At 35.9% G+C, this 19495-nt stretch overlaps 1 protein-coding gene across 1 annotated transcript in view; it reads left to right on the forward strand.

The window, feature by feature from the left end:
- Positions 1 to 13116, forward strand: part of LOC106637211 (lachesin) — a 472386-nt gene extending 459270 nt beyond the window's left edge. Inside the window, exons 9-10 of the mRNA XM_089596117.1 lie at positions 12352 to 12499; positions 13047 to 13116. Coding sequence (XP_089452243.1) covers positions 12352 to 12461 — 110 coding nt within the window. The 3' untranslated portion in view covers positions 12462 to 12499; positions 13047 to 13116. The remainder of the gene's footprint in view (positions 1 to 12351; positions 12500 to 13046) is intronic.
- The last annotated feature ends 6379 nt before the right edge of the window (positions 13117 to 19495 follow it).

Consider the following 19495-nt stretch of genomic DNA (forward strand, 5'->3'; position numbering starts at 1 on the left):
CACTGTAGATCATACAAAATTTATTTCAAGTCTTATTTATAGCTTAGATGACACGAAAATTTTTTTAATAAAGATTAATCTTACTTGCCGTGTGAAGAAAAGAATCTTTTCTGCATCTTTTTTTGTTTTTTCTTGAAGAAGTTCCTTGATTTTCTTCTCCACGTTATCTGGAAATGATTCTTTGTCTTCTTTAAAACTTTTCCATAATTCGCTTACGTTTAGTTGGATTTTTTGTCCAGAAAAATTATTTGCATTACACTTTTTGTAAGCTTCATACAATTTTGTATACCAAGACATTACAAAATGAATATCTATTGCACATTAAAAAATATACTATACACTAAACTTCATATATTAATATTAAACTATATACTGCGCTTGTGTCATAATTAAAACAAAAAACTGTTTTTTTGTTACACATGTGTCAATACTCTGCTATCGACTGATTTTTTCGTCGCGACTTCTCAACAAGAAAAACAAAACCCTGCTGCGTGATCAACGTATAATAAGAGTAAGTTGGTAGTAGTGTCACTAGTATACACGTAAAATACAGCGCCTAGCGTGGCACGACTGAGAAACTTGCAATTACGCACTCTATTTGGAAAAAAAAAATAGTGCATTTAATTTTGTTTAATTTTCGTGGCATAAAGTATAAAAGTTACGTTACTTTTAATTAAACCCCCCATCCCCCCACGTAACTAAATGTCGCAATTTGTCATACCCCTACCCCCCTTAAATGGCGTTACGTAGTTTATGGATGGTCCCAAATTATATGTGAAGTTTGATAGGTAGTACTGTCCGTACTTTGCTGGTCAAGGGCATCTAGCTTTGCTAAGAAATGAATGTTGAGTAATAGTAAGACTGCAAATACTTGAATAGTTAGTATTAAAAATTTTGAAAGAATCCAAAGCTATATGTGTTATTGAATTCGGTTGTATAATTTAACAGATAATAAATCAAGTAGTTATTGCTCATCAATATTTATTATAACTGATACATCCTCAAATATTTATAAATAATTGATATCGTGCTAAAACTAACGAAATTACGAACAAGTTTAAGAGTTTGGAAACAACTTTATCGGTGTAAATAATGGTATTTAATAAACGGTACAGGTAAATGATCCAAATATTTGATACATTATTTTAGATTGTATTAGAAATAACTTACTATTTAAAAAAAAATTTTTTTGGGGGGTTTCTTGTATCGTTTATAACGTCTTTTTTTCAAGGAGTTTGCTTACCCTTCCCATGTTAAAAAGTCCAACTTTGAGGCTTTACATCTTCAAATTGGCATGTGAAATCTTTGATATATTTTAACTAATAATGTATGTCACTATTACAAAGTAATCCTCAAAATTTAGGACATTTCTGTTGCAAATTCATGACTGTGATTATGATAGATTTCGTTGTAATGACTTACCCGCAAAAATATCATTAAAAATCTACAACTTTGGCCTGTCAGGTACATATGAATATTCAGTCACTTGAATCTAAAACATATATTTTTCGAGACCATCGTTGAAAATTCTTACATTTTGCAAGGTCTTATTTAAAAATTAAAATATTAAAAGTAACGTATGTCTTTAGTTAAAAACGATTACGTTTTTTTATAGATTTTTTTCTTTAAAAAAACTTTTTACCACACACTATCTTTCAAATACAAAGCTAACGAGCTGCAATGTTTTTCATCTAATAGGATTGTATCAACAAGAGTATTATTGATTATTATTGATTTTTATTTTAATGCTACGTTGTACATAATTCAGATGTGAATTTTTTAGTAAAGAATTTGTGAGATTATGATTGTTATTACAAGTTATTATTTCTAGTAAACATTCGTCCAGTTATGTAATTGTTAATAAAATTCGTAAGGTGTTATGCATCCAAAAACAGTTTATGTTACAAAAATTTTTCTTCTGACGTATTAAAACTATATGTATGTACATAATGTGTTAACTTTTTTGTATTCTTATTAATAAAAATTTGCTTCTCAATTTTCATTGAATATTTTGATCTGCCATTTCTTACTCATGCCACATAATTTTGCATATTACGTTTTCAAGTAACCATGTAATATACAACATATTTTTAGAATAATTTTTTCGGGAAACAGAAAAAATCAATAAATTTGGACAAAAACCATGACAAACTAAATTTTCTTTACAATTCTTAGATTTCATTCATTAAGTGTGATTTGATTACTATCAAGTTGTATGTATTTGCATTATAACCAACTCCTGACTCACACAACCAGTTTAATCATACTGTTTTATTTAGAAAATATATTGAAGGATGGGTGTTAAACAAACGCAACCATCAATGATAAAAAACTTTATTGGAAAAAAGCACACCGTAATGAAAACTAAAAAAAAAAGTGATCTGTTATTATGTTTTTTTACTAAAAAATTTCTTGAGAAAAGACCATACGGCAATTGAGTTGGCAGAGTGTTTTTAAAACTTTACAAAAAGAAAACATAAATTCTTTCTGAATTATTAATTTTTGGAAGTAAAATATTACAAAAAATATTTTTAGAAAACAGAAGGTACATAAATCCATAAAATTGAAGCACGTCTGTGCTGCCACATCTTATTTTATTATTGTCGATAAGGCTTCTACAAAAATTAAATACAAAAATAACATTTACAAAAAAAATTGTAAGACTATTACTCATTGGCCTGGATTCTAATTTTTGAAGAATATTTCGTTATCACTACACTAAACTTAATTTTCTGTATCTGTGTTATCATTTATTGTATCATTTATCCAATTGACGTATAACAAAACTTGAGTAAATACATTATATTTATCAGTGGTAATTCCAATGAGCACAGTTTTGCCATCGTAATCTTTTTGAACCAAAAGTGAGCCAGACTAAAAACCAACGAAATCCATAAATGCAATGTTGAAAGCAAATTTTTATAAAGATTATAATATGTTTTCATTACTTACAAAAAGACCAGAGCCATGTTCTGTACCTGCAAATAAACAAAATTGCGATTCAGGCAGTGTATTATTAGTATTCTTTAAGTATTGCTGACAAATACTGTTTTCGACAATATGAGCCACAATTGACTGCAGTGGCTTATCTTTTGTTTTATCATCAGTAGAGTGAACAAGAATACTTTTTCTATCTTTATTCTTTGCTACGTTGGAGGAGGGTAGGCTTATAATATTGATTGATTCATTAAGTTTAACTTTTTCTTTTAATTTTAAGATGGCAATGTCATTATCTTTACTATGAAAATCGCTAAAAAAATTATTATGATAAGTTGCAGCTGTATAGGACACATTTTTAAAATTTAAAACCAATAAATGTCCTACTTTATATAGCTTTCGTGGATCGTAGTTTTAATGACATAAATTTCTTTCCTGCTAATTTCGATTACGTAATTACCATCCCCATTGCTGACACAACTGGCACTCGTTATAACATGGTTTTTTGTGATAAGAGCTCCATTACACACATTGACTCTTGATTGTTGTGTATCAGCTTTCAGAATGTTAACGACAAATGGAAAGTCTTCTCTTCTAGTAGCTCTCCATTTCTCAAAAATGTCTAGAAGTAAATCAAAAATCTCTACTATTGAACAAATTCCCATAAAACATCACGTTAATGAGGAAAAATAAAGTCATTTAAGTGCGATAAACAGTCATTGAGTAATTTTAACATTGAATGCTTAGTTAGTGTACTCCAAGTACTTCATTTACAAGTTTTTTCACACTTGTAAAATATTTACTCAAGCAATCCCAAATCATTTGCTATCACATTGAAAAATGTAATGTGTAGCATCAACGCATAGGAGATGTTACATTTTTATTAAATCCTCACTATCGTGAAAACGATCGTTTACTTTCCATTGTGTATGTAAGTTGCGCGATTGAGTTTATTATTTTAACGATTCTCTTTAAGAAATGTATGTTGAAAATCTTACCTTGAATTTTCAGTACTGAGATATTCTGTCATTAATATTGTCCAAAAGCTGTCTAGTATATTCTTTTAACTTTTTTATATCGAGTTCTAATACGTTTGATCCTTTAAAAGTATTGCGGGTACTACTCATTATGCTTCTTCCTGTAATTCTTAAATCTTTTAATAGTTCCTTTATCTCTTTCTCACCAACTAATTCCGCCAATTCTATTACATCATCGAAATCTTTTTTTAACCGACTTAATTTTGATGCACTCCTTGCAGTTCCTTTTACTTTTATAAACGACGTCGAGTCTTTTGGTAGAATTTCATAATTTGTTTCATTCAATTTTACAAGTTTGCTCACAAGTCTTGTGAGGTTTTTGTATTCTTGTGTATCATCTTTTTGCTGGTTTCTTAATTCATCCAAATGGTTTTGATACCTTCTTACAACTCTAGTGACTTTAATTTTCAATAGGTCTATTATTTTTTTTCCGTCCCTTAAGAGTTTTCCAAGATCATTGCTGAATTCTTTACGAATATCGTTTAAAAACTCATTCGATTTCTTGTCGTAATCCGATACCTGCGAGATTCAAGTAAATTATACCTTGAAGTGTTCGTGATGACAGAGTATAATTTCTTTATCGAGTCATATTTTTGTGATTTGAACAAAAAACTAGAGTTTTATTTACAGTTTTTTGGTGTTAAAATACAGAGTTTTGAAAAAAAAATTAGCCAAATAATTTATGTTTTTATTATCTTACATTATTGTGATGATTTTCTCTATTTAGTGGCTCAGCTAATGACACACCAACTAATCCAAGAAGAAACAAAATAAGAATTTTAGTATACATTTTTAGATCCTTTGTTCAGAGACGTTAGACGTTGGACATGACAACTGGGCAGTTTTTCGGACTTATATGTAGTAACAACGAATTGTCATTGTGCCGATAAATCATCTCAAAGAAACATATGACTAACGCACTACTGGATAATATTAGTGACGTCTCTATAATACGTTTTTAATCTGTTAACATTCACTTATAATTTGACACAATGATAGTGTCATGACTACGTGACTGCAATCACGAATTAATTTTTATATCATTTCAAAAGGTAATAAGATGACAAAACGTGTCTTTAGTCTAATTTTAACTAAATTTATACTGTATTATTAATGGTTCGATGATTTTCGGGAGCAGTTACACACTTTTTTTTTGTATAACCATGTCATCGTGTTTAATGAATTCATTGCTATTTTTACGTTGAGTTTCAACTAAATGCTGCAGTTCTAATAATTTTTTCCTGTTAAGATATTAATAAATTTCGCATCTGGTGGTACTACCAGAGATTTCCAGGGATCAGCAATGCCTGAGGAACTAAGGGTCCTTTGTGATAGCCCAGATGTGCACCAGGTGTGACTGCTATTTTTTTTACTAAAGACATAGCTAGGTATTGAAATAAAAGTCTGTAGAAGAAAGAAAAATTGTTGATTTTCAACTTTAGTATTTACAACTTTGTGGTATAATGGTAACTTTATATTATAATCGGCAAACATCTGTTTTTTTAAATTGTTTTTAAATTTGCATTGCCTTTTAGACAATCAGTATTGTTGTTTAAATGAAAATGCACAGTACAAAAAAGTTGTATTCCAATGAGATATACATTTCTTTTCGACTGTATGTACACACCTCTAATAAAAACTTACGGGAATAACAAAAAACAAAGATTTATTTTCATATTCTTCAACGTTTTCTTTAACTTTTCAAGTATGAAGATGGTCTTTGAGAAACAAATAATAACTAAAAAAGAATCTATTTTTTTTTTTTTAATTTATATACATCTTTATTGCTGACACCAAATGTGTAAATCTTTAAATTTCTGAGATACAGCAGAAAAACTTTTTTCTCGAACCTGAAAAATATTACCTTATAGCCTATAACGAAAATACCTTTCTATGTGTGTACATAAGTAGTCAAAAGCTTTATTTTTTTGTGATCGACATCTTATCCCGACTAAGTATGGATCTAAAATGTCCATTTAAAAAGTAACATGCAACAAAATGGTTTTAATTCCTTAGAATTTTCAATGTTAATGCTGGTAACATTTTTTCCTTGTACGAAATTTGCTGGATTTGAAACTGTCAGATTGAATCGGATGTAAACTTTTCGAGATAATCGAGTGACATGTCTTTATAAGTGGTGGTGACACTTTTTGCTTTGAAGAAAATATAAGACATTTTTGCGAAGCAGTCATGCCTAAAAGGGGGCTTTACTTTTTAATATAATGTTTTATTATGCATAGGACAGAAAACAATATTTGAGATATATAACAATAAAGAAATATTTATTTGTAATAGAGGACTGTCGAAATTAATAGTTACTATAAAAACAAGGAACTGGAAAAAAAACGTCAGTGTGACATTTTAAGTAGAACCAAAACAAAAAAATAGAAACTGTCCGTTCTCCTATAAATAATGAAAGTCTACAAAAAATGAACACTCTTATTATGCATGGCAATATAACTTTAAACAACGGCACTGTAAAGGGAGGAGTGGCAACTGCAAGAGAAAAAAAAAGCGCGAAATAGGGGGGGGGGCGTGATAAAGTATTCCAGTGTTAAATAATTTCGTGAAATTAACCACTCGTTTTTGATGTTTGGCTTTCATAAATAATTTAATTAATTATGCGAGCTCGCGGTACTGCAAGTCTCGAGAGCCCTGCAGCAGCACCCCCAGCTGTGTATAGAGTATCAGAGCGCTCCCTTACCCTTCCTTTTGCGTTAACGCTTCAACACATACACGCAGACACACGTGCTGCATATACAGTTGCATCCAACGCAAAGCGAGCAAAGCAGTAGCGAGTTTTTTTTTTGGAGTAATTATACATACTTTTGATCTCTTTTTTTTTTTTTTTCTCATTTCGCACGTAAATATACATGCACCCCCAGTGCGTCCCTATTCTTTACTGGTGCACGCTTGGTCTATAGTATCCTCTTCTCAGTCGTCTCGTGAGTTTTCTTTTGCACCCAGGTGACGCTCGCGTGTCTCTTTCTTTTATCCCTGCCTTCGTTCCTGCCCTTCTCGCCCTCTGTCTCTCTGCGGGGGAGGGGGTTTGCCATGAGATACAAGTATACCTACGTATGAGGGTTTTCATAGCTCTACGGACCCGTGAAAATTTTGCAACACCAACGTCGTGTGTTGTATACATACATACGCCGTGAAAATTCATTCGAACGAAGGACGGTAGATGCTTTCTTTGTAGACCTCCACGCCTTTTTCACGCTTTGCTAAGCTATATCTGTGGAGTACGCGTATGGAAAGAGGTGCATCAGGTACTGTTTTATCATGGCTCGGCTGTGCGAAACGTTCCATCTGATGAACGTATAATAGACACATCGTAAAATACGTAAAGTAATTTTATATCCATCCAAGTCATAGTAAGTTTGAGTTATTTCGGCTTTGAGATGCACTATCGATCTATATAATTGGTAAATCTCGTATTTCTTGTTTGATCAGCTGTTAAGGAGGAGCCGCACTAACTACATACTCCTATTTGCTACGTGCACAATTTTGAAGCAGCCCTACTAAGAAAAAAACGAGAACTATATTGGCCTCGCACAGCAAAAGGCAATATTCGCGATACGTGCTTCATACCTAGGAGCACAGCACCTCGATACATACGCGAAAGATTCTGTGTTTATTATATTACAAATTAATGTAAAGTTTAAGGTGATACAACTGTACGTGAATAACTAGAGACGAAATTTGTAATGTAGTCAACACGGACCTCTTAATCTCACGAGTCAGAGAGCTCCATTAGCCCTACGTCGGTGTGTTCACACATCATATACACACGCTTACATAGGTCAGACCCCAGCTAAAAATTCTAAAAGTTAGACAGTATAATATAAGATGTATTTCGTTGCATTTTAATCAAGATATTTTAATGAACACGTATGAGAAAAATGTGCACGTACTACTCGTTATACGTTAATTTTATTAAAAATTTAACCCTTAGAATTGTTGTGGATTTATAAATACACAACTTTCTAATGTTAGTAATGCTAGCAGAATACAAACAGTATCGTTTAGTGTCACATAATAATGTGGATATTGCTGCAATTGCTTTTCAAATTGTGCACGCAGCAAATACCTACTATAATGTTCATTTTAGTTGATGCAGCAACGTAGTTCGGTTTAAATGTAAGCTCAAAATTTGAAATAGCCATCCATACGAGAGTATAGGTATATATTTCTTTTAAGGCATGGCCAATGTATTGGAGGGCCTTTTATTTTCATAAAATAAAAAGCGTAACCACTTATAAATTATCTGTTTCCGATGTAAAACAACTTTTTAACTTAACAAAAGGATCATCCGAGTTAGTCACATGGTGTGCGTACATATACATAACGTATGTTTTTGTTATCAAGCTGTTTTACTTACTCAAGTAATTGTTATTTCAATGGCCTGAAATTTTTGAAGTAGTTTTACGTTAAGTATTAAAGCTGATAATTTGCGTTTGAACAGTTATTATTAGAGAGTAAAATATTCTCTGCACTTTGACTGCAGCGCTTCAAAATAAAATATCAGATTTTTTGTGATAACTTCTTTCACATAAATTTTAGACGTTTGTATTCACAGACAAAATTGTAGACCACAATAAAATACAATTTTTTTACATTGCGTATTTTACTGTGGCATGCAATGCATAGTGAGTACGAAAACAGTAAAATATTTTTTCATGCCTACGAAAAATGCAAATAATAGAATGTGGAGATTGTTAGAATAAAACTTTTTTGTTTGGTACAATTTTCTTCTTATTGTTGTCAAGACACTCTAAACAGTAACAATCGTTTAAACAAGTTTGAAAAGTCGTTTTATATCATGTCACTTTTCTATACCACATTTGTGGGTAAAATGTGGAATACAAAGTTTTAAATCTTATAAAAACACTTTGTTTGGAAATATCCATTTCCGTCCATATTTTTATCCTAACATTTAAAACAAAAGATTGTTTTAAAACAGCCAAAAAATTCTTTTGTAGCTAAAATATTCCATAACTTTTCCTTGTGGAGAAATTATTTAATACGAAACTAATAGATCATATTAAAACAAACTTTTTTGTATCACGTGATGTTAAACTATAAAAATAGTCCTCAAACCAAATCATATAATTTTAATTACACTTTTTGCTCTGGCAATTCGTAGGTTGGCCGTGCCTTGAATGTAAGATGTAATATTTTGCATAAATTTTTTCTCTTGTTTTTTATTACTCTCAAAAAAATTAGATAACATCGCGTGTAAGACATATACCTAGTAGTTTTACCCAGATTGACGCATAATGAGTTTGTAATTCTATACATACGGTTGTGACGATGCCGAGTGTAGGTATTGTTAACGCGAAGCTATCGCATAGCTAAATATTTCTTAAAAATTATATCTCTTTTTAATTTAACAAGAGCAAAAATATGAATCGCCATGAGGGATCGCATGAAATAACAAAATACAAAAATACCACTACCTCACTATGGGATAAAAATTGACCAGATACTTTTTTTCTTCACTAAAACCTTTGTGTACCGAATTGCATGATTTTCTTACTGATAATTCTCAATCATGCGAAATATTTCTTGACTAATAACTTGACTTAAAAATAAGCAAAACTTTCGTACATTGATGCATCTCATTTTAAGAATTTGGCTAAATTAATACATTCTTTGTTTGTCCATTTTTTTTTTTTTTCATAACAAATCAAAGAAAATTAAGTTTCTACTCTTAAAGACATGCAGATTATTTTTAATATATATATATATATATATATATATATATATATATATATATATATAGTAAGGTACGTTTTGCTAATTAGAGATTTATCATTTTAGTAAAATTTTGCTTAAAAAACACAAAGAGTTAGTATTGAAACTTCACTAAATGGAGGTATAAAAGAAAACATTGAAATACGTCAACAGACGTGATTATGACTTGAAACTGGATATTCTAACACTTTTAAAAATTTAGAAACAAAACAAGTATAAAAACATTAGATTTTTCAAATTATGTTTCTTACGTTTGGCTGAAGATACTTAAAATAAATAATTTTGCGTTGGCATTTTTTTTTTTTTTTTTTAGTAAATAAAGATATTTTTCATTTGTAGATAAAGTTTGTAGAAAAATAGCACATCTAAGGATCACCTTCTAGCTTTTTGTCATATTTTTATGAAGGTACTTTGAGTTTCAGCAAGTTGAATATTGTTTGAGTTTTACGCGATGATTGTGTCATTCATTCGTTCCAGAGAAACTGCTTTAAAACTTATAAATTTATCACCCATACCTTTTTCTCCTGGAATTTGAAAGTTGCCGTAAGTATTTCACAAAAAGTTATATGATAAAAATGACGTATATCAAAGGGTTATTACAAAAAAATATCATATTTAACAATAGTTTTAAAACATTTTTTTAGCCAAACTATTTTAGGCGGCTACCCACAGCTGGATTCACTCGTATTAGTTAGCTTTTTCATTTTTCATTTAACTTTATTTGTAAATTAACTCCGGATAATGTTCATCCTCGTGTCTGTTAAAAATGCAAGAATTATTAAAACTTTAGTCTAGTTTATTTTGATTTTGCCAGCGGTAGAATAAACTAAAAGATTTTCATAACTACCAAACAATTTTCAAGGGTACTCGAATTATTGACGTGATCTTACGAACCTTTTTACTTTACCACAGCTGTAACCTCATCATCAGTATTCTGGTAATGATTACGATCAATACTATTTCATGAAACTATAAAGCTTTTTACTATTATTTATGACGTACGTACCGAGAAATATGATAAAAATGTCAATCTAGAAGGTCGCATGGACGATAAGCTGAGCGAAAAAACAATAGTATACCCAGAAGGCTTTTTTCTCCAGTAAGTTGCGGTATCTCTTTCAAAAGACAACAAAAAAGGGGGGAAGAGAAGGGAGTTGGATGTAGGGGATATAGGATATCAGGAGGTACGCTCCAAGTGTATACGTCTCTCGGAGGACGGCAACTTCCACCAGAAGCCCTATAGTTCTGCGATTTTTCCTCGTCACACGGGAGGAACGCTGCCACCGTCTTTTTCTTCCACGACGTCCTGTTAGCTCGTCTTCCTTCTCGTTTTATTGTCTGCAACTCGTCGCTCTTTCTCTTCATCCCAGGACCCCCACCGTTTGACCCCTTTTTTCTCCTTGTCTCACGAATTTTTCGTGCAAGGACATGTGTGTGTGTGTCTGTCCAATACTCGACTGTCGATACATGCCCCTCTGTGTTATATTTTTACCCTTCTGACTCCTCTTCCACTCCTCTCTCCTTCTCTCTCCGGGGAACACTTTGCACCGACTCAAGTCGAGGCCCAGGATTTCGGAGATACGTATTTCTTACTTTGGCACCATCGTGCTACCTCTGGACCGAGGGGGTGTGGGGAGTATACGCCATTGAGTGTCGAAAGAAGCGCCATATGTACACGTGATGAGATCGCATGAGCTGATGATCACCTTTGAAAATAAGCTTGTCACCAGCGATAATAATGAAGATTTGCACCAGAATTGGCTGTTTAATTATTGGGTGCTGATTACACCGATGGTATTGAAATTTCTCAATTGTGTACAGAGTAATATGTTTCATCGTGAAAATTTATTTTACACAAAAAAAAGTCTGTGTCACTGTTACCTACAATACGGGAGAATCGTATCATCAATTCGATGGGGCTGAAATCTTTTCAAAAACACGTGTCAAGTGGCCAATTATCCATACGTCCCAGCATTGGTTCCCTCGCGTGAGCTTACGAAACTTGGCACGCGTATAATTTGACAAGAACACGCATATTTGATTATCATCTCTCTCCAAGTTGTGTAAGCAAGCTGCTCTGTGTATATACTACATACCCGCAGGCGCGCCATTGTATCCCTCGCGTCGTTATTCTCTGCGTTACACAACGACTACATGTACCTTGTACCTTGTTCCTGTGGAAGGTTAAGTTGTAATTTTCCTCATAGATTGGCTACTTATTATTTCTAATAAATATTGCCGACTCTAGCGGAGTTGTCGAGACCATTTCTGTCTAGGAAAAATACTGTCGTGAAACTTGTTTCCTGCCCATCTTCCCCCTTTCAACCCCGGCATAAGTGCAGCATCAAAATGCGCGGAGCACACGAAAATCCCCTTACACCCTATACCATCCACCGCCGAAACGGACTACACGTACAACGCGAACTTCTGAAACCTTTCCCCAACGACGACAGCAGCGCGTCCAGATACATATCCAATTGCCCCGCTGTCTTTCCTCCCCGGCGACACGGCTTTTCCCGTTTCCCCTATCCAGCGTCTCCCTCAGCCTAAAGGGTACACTTGCCACTAGACGGAGAAAGAGAGAGAGTGTAAACACGCGAAATGCATTTTCTGTTTCCAGGAAGCTCGTACATCATCAGGTGGAGCGCGCCCCAGCTTATGGTTGTCGCCGTGCAGTACATCCTCACCGGGCCGTACATGCCGCCCTACGTGCCCCAGACCGTCAACTGAGCGGCCAGCTCTCGCTGCTGGATGCCACTGGGACGCGGGTTCGTACACTGCGTTTTCTTACCTCATAGTCGTCCCGACTCGCCCTGTGAATTATTTTTACGACGCGAGCCGACTGTGAGAGGGAGTTTCTTTTTTCAACCTTTTGGGGTTATTTATCGGTGTTCTACGGGTACTTGGAGATTTTGGCAATTTGGAATTTTTCTTATTGCCTTTAAGGCCTAATCTCTTTTCTTTTTTTCTTTTAATCAATTTTGAGAACCAATCATGCCGCAAGTGAGATTACAGCTACTGTTTGTTTACTTTGTGTTGATGGAAAATCGACACGAACTCTCGCTGCCTATTTGACGTAGATTTCGGTTGAGTTATCATTCAAACCTAATTTTAAGTATCACATGCCGGTCTCACAAGTTAATTGTTACAAAAAATTTCATTTCATGATGAGAGTCAGTTCTGTTTCTTATAAACCGTGGGACGACAGATTTGAAAATAGCGCAAACTTGCATAATTTTCACACAATTAGAGATAAGTATCTTTTTCTGATATACCTTACTCACTAAAATTTCTTTTTTTTTCCAACGGTACCAGGCTCACTCGTCACATCATGGAGTCGACGAACGGGCGTCCGACTGCACGCCGAGCACTACCACTCACCCGCTCGGCCCTCCAAGGACACTGCAATGGCTCACCGGTGAACTTGGACCTAATAGACCTGCGCCATTGACTTTGTTCGCGTGCGATCGTCTCTATGTTTACGTCGGACGTTAAGTTTTTCTTTTCAACGGGAAGTAAGTAGTGGCTCGACAACGTGACCGACAACAGAAGCAACCGTCAAAGAGGACGAAATCGCGTTGCGAGCAACTTTAGGCCACCCCGTTTTTTTCGTTGTTCCGCGTATTTGTACCTCTCGAGTGGCACTTGATGTCAATGAAACCACGCTACCCACCACGCTATCCTTTATCAAAACTCACTGCCCCTCGACGATGCATGTTGTACATCAAAAAGTGTATACTGTACACCAAGCGACTGCTTTACAATTTGCGCGAGCGTTTTATAAGCTGCCGGTCCAAGCGAAACGAGCTACGTCAATTTTAAAAGTACGACAAGTTGAAAATACCTTTCCTGTGAAAATTTTTAAAAAATTTGTAGCCAATCAGAAAAATCGTGCGCCCGGTCATCCCCACCAAAGTCCGATACGCGGAGCGATGAGCACGATAACGAGCTGCGATCGCCCTCGTTATCCAATTCCACTCCTCCCTGGCTCGAAAAAAAAAAAAAAACGAGGGGACTACGGGTCATCCCACTGACACATAGCTGGAGAGAGACGGACACATCGGAGCTGAAAAACCAGAAGCAGGGGGTACCTTTTTTTCAAAAGCAAACTGCTCGAGTTTGATTAATGCCACGCGCGAAGAGAAAGAGAGAGAGGGACGTACGGTGAATAATGGCAAGGGAGCCGCTCGCTAGCAAATCGTGAAGGGCGCGAGCGTTCACGGCCTGCTCCGAAGATGGGTTTTACCATCAACTCTTGCACTTGCGATTCTTCCACTTCTTTTTTTCCCAGCCGATAAGAGGCAGTTGGAGGAGAATTTTGATGGACGTTGGATTCGTAGTCCATGACGTTCGGGCTGTGTTATTCATGAGTTTGGATGGTGGTGACCTTCCTTTTATCCGACGGTGTTGTTAGAGCTTTACGAGCTTCTTTCCGGAGGCCGGAGGATGTCGCCATAGGCTGGCTCGATCTGCCTCCATATTCCTAAAAATTTTCATTCCAATGCATCGGAGGTCGAACGATCCACTGAATGCGCACCTGCTTTGTTATATCCACCAGTGGAGAAGCTTCGGGTTGTCTTACGCGGGGAAATACAAGCAGGGACCTACATTATTGCCCACTTGAAAAAAAAACGACACCGAATGATCCCGTAAAAATCACGGTGAGCCAAAAGCTAAAAAGCCCCAATCGCACCCGACCAGCGGCCGTTCCAGGAGCCGAAACAAAAACGCGGCCGGTCTATCGACAGCTTTCCAGCTAAAAAACTAAAAACCACCGCGAGAAGATATCAGTTGTTTCGGACCTCGTAGAGACTTGCCCGCGATAAGGAAACGCGTGGAGGGAGCAGCCAAGCGAGCCCACGCACCTCAGCTGGTTCATCGATAGGGGAGCGCGTCGCCCCTCATACCCCCGGCGATGTATCGTTCCGGACGATCTGCGCGGCGTGTGTCGCGGGCCCGCTCGTATACAATTGTATACACCCATGCGGGGCGATGGTGTGTGTTGCGCCAAGCGATGCGTGAGGGAGAGGCCCAGCGAGGCGTGACGGAGAGATACCCACCACTGCCCGTTGTCTACCGCGTGACGTCGTTATGCATCCGTGTATTGAGCTGCGGGTTTAATGCCCTCCCTCCCTTCCTGGCTACTCGCGGCACGGGCAATACAGTCGCGGTATCGGAGGCTGGCGCGCGGCCCGTGGCTGCGATTAATAAGCATAAAATGCCACGCGGGCGCTCGGGTCGGCGAGGTGGTGGTGATAATGACGCGCGTGATAAATTCACTGCCGAGCTATGCGGACTCAGCTCGTGCTGATTTTTCTTTTTTTTTTTTTTTTTTTTTTTTTCTTTAGGGAGGTACATGTTATATGTCGTACGTGTGGATAAATCGACGGTGGGTTGTGGTCCAAAACGTTGCGGTGCTCGACTTCCGAGGGGCAGGGTGTTCTCTGTGTACACTCGTGCTTGAGTTTGCGGTCGTTGATATTGCTAACCTCGTGTACGCTTTATGTGGTTCAGCGCGGGGAGCTTGTGTAGTTTTTTTTTTCCGGCATTTTGTCGCTTGATTTTCATTTTATTCCCTATTTAAGGTTCTCGAAATGCTATGGACACACTTTGTTTAGCATTACCTTATTGCAAAAGCCGTATGGAGTTACCTAGTAAAAATTTGTTTAGATACTTCCTATCACTGTAATTCACTGCATACCACAAAGTGGGTAATTTTCTCCAACACTTTTTACTCACTTTTATGCGCATAATTTTAAGCTTCATGAGTAATATATATTTATCATTTTCACACTTAACATGCATTAAAATAACGCTTTTTAAGTATGTGAAACTGGTAAATGAGCGAAGTATTTAATACATTGAACTAAAAAAAAATATTCGACTCACTGGGCTAAAATAAGGCTTAAAGTTAATAAATAATAGTCATTTTCACTATTCACTTAAATTTCCCAGGGTTACAAAAGTTTAAAGCAAATTTCTCCGGAGGTAAACATTGTGGAATTGGTTCCCGGCTCATTAGGATGCATAGTCGTTATGGTTCCCGGCTATTAAAACGCAATTAAGAAATAAGATATGTATAAATAAGTAATGTAGTGTCTTTAACGGTGGCTTTCAAAGCGCCAAAATCACAAATTTTTTCTTTCAAAAGCGCCAAAATAAACCTTTTAAAAGTGGCAACTTGCACCTTTTAAAAGCGCCATTCGTAACCTTTTAAAAACGCTTAAGGTAAAATATAAAATAAAACAAATAAATAAGCCGTGGATATTAAAAATGATATATTTTCTATAAATAGTGACATATCTAGACACATAATGCTTTGAAGTTAATTTAAATTATCATAATACTGTCAACATTGAAAACATACTTTCACTTACTCGCAAACATACTTTTACTATGTCCGTTCATTCACAATTGGAACAGGTAGTACTTGTTTACGAATTTTCTTTAGAAATTCTAATGTTGTTCATTGGTTATTATCTAATTTAGTACGGCGATCTTTCAAATATTTGGAATGGCTTTCAACTGTTTATCTTTTTTCATTAATTTCGAGGAGTCAGAAAATTTTAAGTACGTTGTACTTTGAATCTTTTTCACTACATCTATGCATAAATTTGGATGCGAGGTATAAAAATTATCTTTAAAAAGTCGATGAAATGATTCAGCTCCATTCGTTGTCCAAGGATTATGTGTTAAAGATGCTGCCCAAAGACGTGGCGAAAATTGTCACCTCTCATAAATGTAGTTATTCAGCACGCAATCGGAAAACTACGTCAATAAGCTGTTATCGAGAACGATAGACATCAATTCGAGAAAAGCATCTTCTACTTCCTCAGGTTGCAAATAAGGTAAACAAAAAAATAGTTTCAACCACATTAAAATCTTCTTTGTTATACTTATAATTTTCGTGAATTAGACAAGTATTCTCTTTGTTAGTCGTGGTCACAATAAAATCAGACATTATAAGCGTGAAATCGACAAAACGAAGCCTGCTCAACAACTGCGAAACAAAAACCACGTAGTAAGGTTTTCAAAAGGTTTTATTTGGCGTTTATGATACGTCAAAAATGGGCTATTTGGTGCTTTTGATATGCAGCCTCTTTCATGCTAAAATGTTCAATATCTTTTTCGTCACATTTTATTCAGACTTCGGACTGACAGTCGTTTTGAAGCTGGTGTGTTTAAAAAAATATCGACTGCCATGAATGCAAAAACGAAATTATCGAATTCTTTACAAATTTTAATCGGTAAAAACTGTTTGAGACTGTTTGTACAAATTCAAATCGAGATATAAATCCGGGTTTTAACAGTAGCATATAATTCGTTAAAAACTCTTCTTTGTCCCTTGTTTTTTTTTGCTTTGTCTATGGTACTGCGCATCTTGATGTACACTTTACATTGAATAGCTTCGAGCTCTTCAACAAACAGTTAAAAGTTTGGTTTCGATCGAAAAAACATTTCATTAAAATGTGAATAGAAAGATTCACAGTTACTTGTAGTTCGATTTAGTGATGATGAAACTTTGGGACCACACTGTTGGTGGAAATAATGAGTCACTGGTGACGTAATTCTGAAGCACATAATTGAAAATGTTTTCAACTCTTGAGTTATTTGATATTATAGCCATGAAATCTCCCGTAAAACAGTTGTCAACACTACTAGGGTGTAAAAAAAATAATTCACAGAAATTTGGCCTACATCCAACTCTTTCGTCTTGTATTCACGACCCAAGCCAAGCTCCTGGATTTTACGCCACCAACTTTGACCCAAATGAAATCTACACCCATTAATACTGGTTGCTGGCAGCACTTTTTTAATCGCAATATGTATACTTTGTTCAAAATCAATATAAAAATTTCCAGGTTTAAAAGGCACGTCAACTTTTGTTTGTGTTTGTGTTCGTGTTGGTGACTCGATGTTTCGAAAATATTGTCATTTACTTCATTAACTTTTATGTAGCACTTACATGATTGGAATGTGCACGTCCAACGTTGTCAGCCGTTTTTCAAATTTTTTTGAAATCCAAAGTTGTATTTATTGATACGCAAGACCGTTTTTCCTCTTTCACTTATATTTACTTCCATTTTATACAACAACAAGATTACACATACACTAATAAAATACTACAGCTGCTTCTTCACGTCCTGAAACAAAACCAGTATTTTCGTACACTGAAGTAATACAGAAATTTTTATAAAACGAGTAGAATGACAATAAACTAATACTAAAAATAATAAGAGTAAACCCTTCTTGATATGTCGTAAGCCTAGAATAGATTGTGAACCGCGCTTTTCTTCTATGAGTACACTTAAATACATGAGATCAATGACCACCAATTTACTTCAAAATTAAGCTTAAATTCTTTGCTTTCTTTTGAATGTTATGAAATATTTGACAACGTCACGATGATATTGATTATTATGATAATTACGAGATCAGTGTCCACTTGTTTTCGCGAGAATTTTGAGTTCACAATTTTCTTTTGACTGTTTGGGTGGCCAATTCTGTTTCGACAATTTAATGCATCGGGAACCAATTCCAGTATGCATCCTAATAAACTGGGAACCAATTTCATTATTTTTATCGTTTTGGGAAGCAATCCCGTAACGGCCCACTTCAATTTGCCATCAAACCGTACACTGAAACGAGCGAGCTGCGTGATTACAGGTCACGGGCACGTCATCATCTGCTTTGGTTGAGACGCTGCTCACCCGACATTTGATCACGCTGTCCGCCCGGTGTGTTGGGCGCGCCACGCGCGCACAGCTGACGAGCTGCTCGCTCAAAACGGGCGAGCTGCGGTACTGCAGGTGGCGGCGTCCTGTCGATTGTTTCTTAGGGGACGCTGCGTGCCCAACATTTTTCCAGTTTATGACTCACTTTTTACGATAATTTTAACGCTTCTCGACTGAATCGAATGATATTCCTTAGTAAAAACCACGTAAAAGTTTTTTACTTTTCAGATGAAGTATTCTGGAGCAAACAAAATCGCATAACACTCCAACGTGCTTAAGCCACCCAAAGCGTTAAGAAAGAGTCGTGAAAGAACACCACTAAAACCAGCAACACCCGGAGAACAATAAAAAAAAAAAAGGACCAACGGCGATTCGAAACTATGTTCACGATCCCTAACTCTTGCCTCGGGCCGGGCGGGCCTCCGTTTTTCAGCCACGCGCGTGCAAATATCGGGCACGTTTTCTGCACTCCTAGAGGCTAAGGGGAGTTTTACGGGGATACATTATCCTCCCAGCCAACGCTTTGGTCTGGGTAATAAAGTGACATTCCAGTCGGGCCCTGTCGCGCGGGGACGTGTGCAATCGTGCGCGTAAGATCGATCCCGCCCGCTCCGTCGGGGTAAACAGAAGGACTTTGTCGAGGATTTAGGGAGTGATAATGCGGACGTGGCTCGAATCTCGGGGGACATTTTCGTCTTAACAGGCAACGTACGTATATACCTACTCGGTTCTTTTGGTTTGACCAAAGGGAAATTTAATTTTCTCGACTTGACTTTATTGTTGAGGAAGTTGACTACCTTTTAAAATAAAGAGACGATTCTTAGTAAATCTCGGCATAATTAATCATCGATTAAGTGTTGTAAAATATTCATGTTAAGTCTCGAGATCCTCTGGTTTCCTCTGAGCCGAAACATCAGTCACGTATATCTTGAAGTTTAATCTGGCCCCCCTCACAATGATCAAGCAATATTTCTCTTTTATCATGAAATTTTTTATCAGTTTCGACCAAATTGTGGTCAATAGTAAAGT

Source organism: Copidosoma floridanum, unplaced genomic scaffold (genome assembly GCF_036245765.1).
Source record: "Copidosoma floridanum isolate Cflo_tuat_1 unplaced genomic scaffold, Cflo_Japanese_pri ptg000029l, whole genome shotgun sequence".
NCBI classification, from domain to species: Eukaryota; Metazoa; Arthropoda; class Insecta; order Hymenoptera; family Encyrtidae; genus Copidosoma; species Copidosoma floridanum.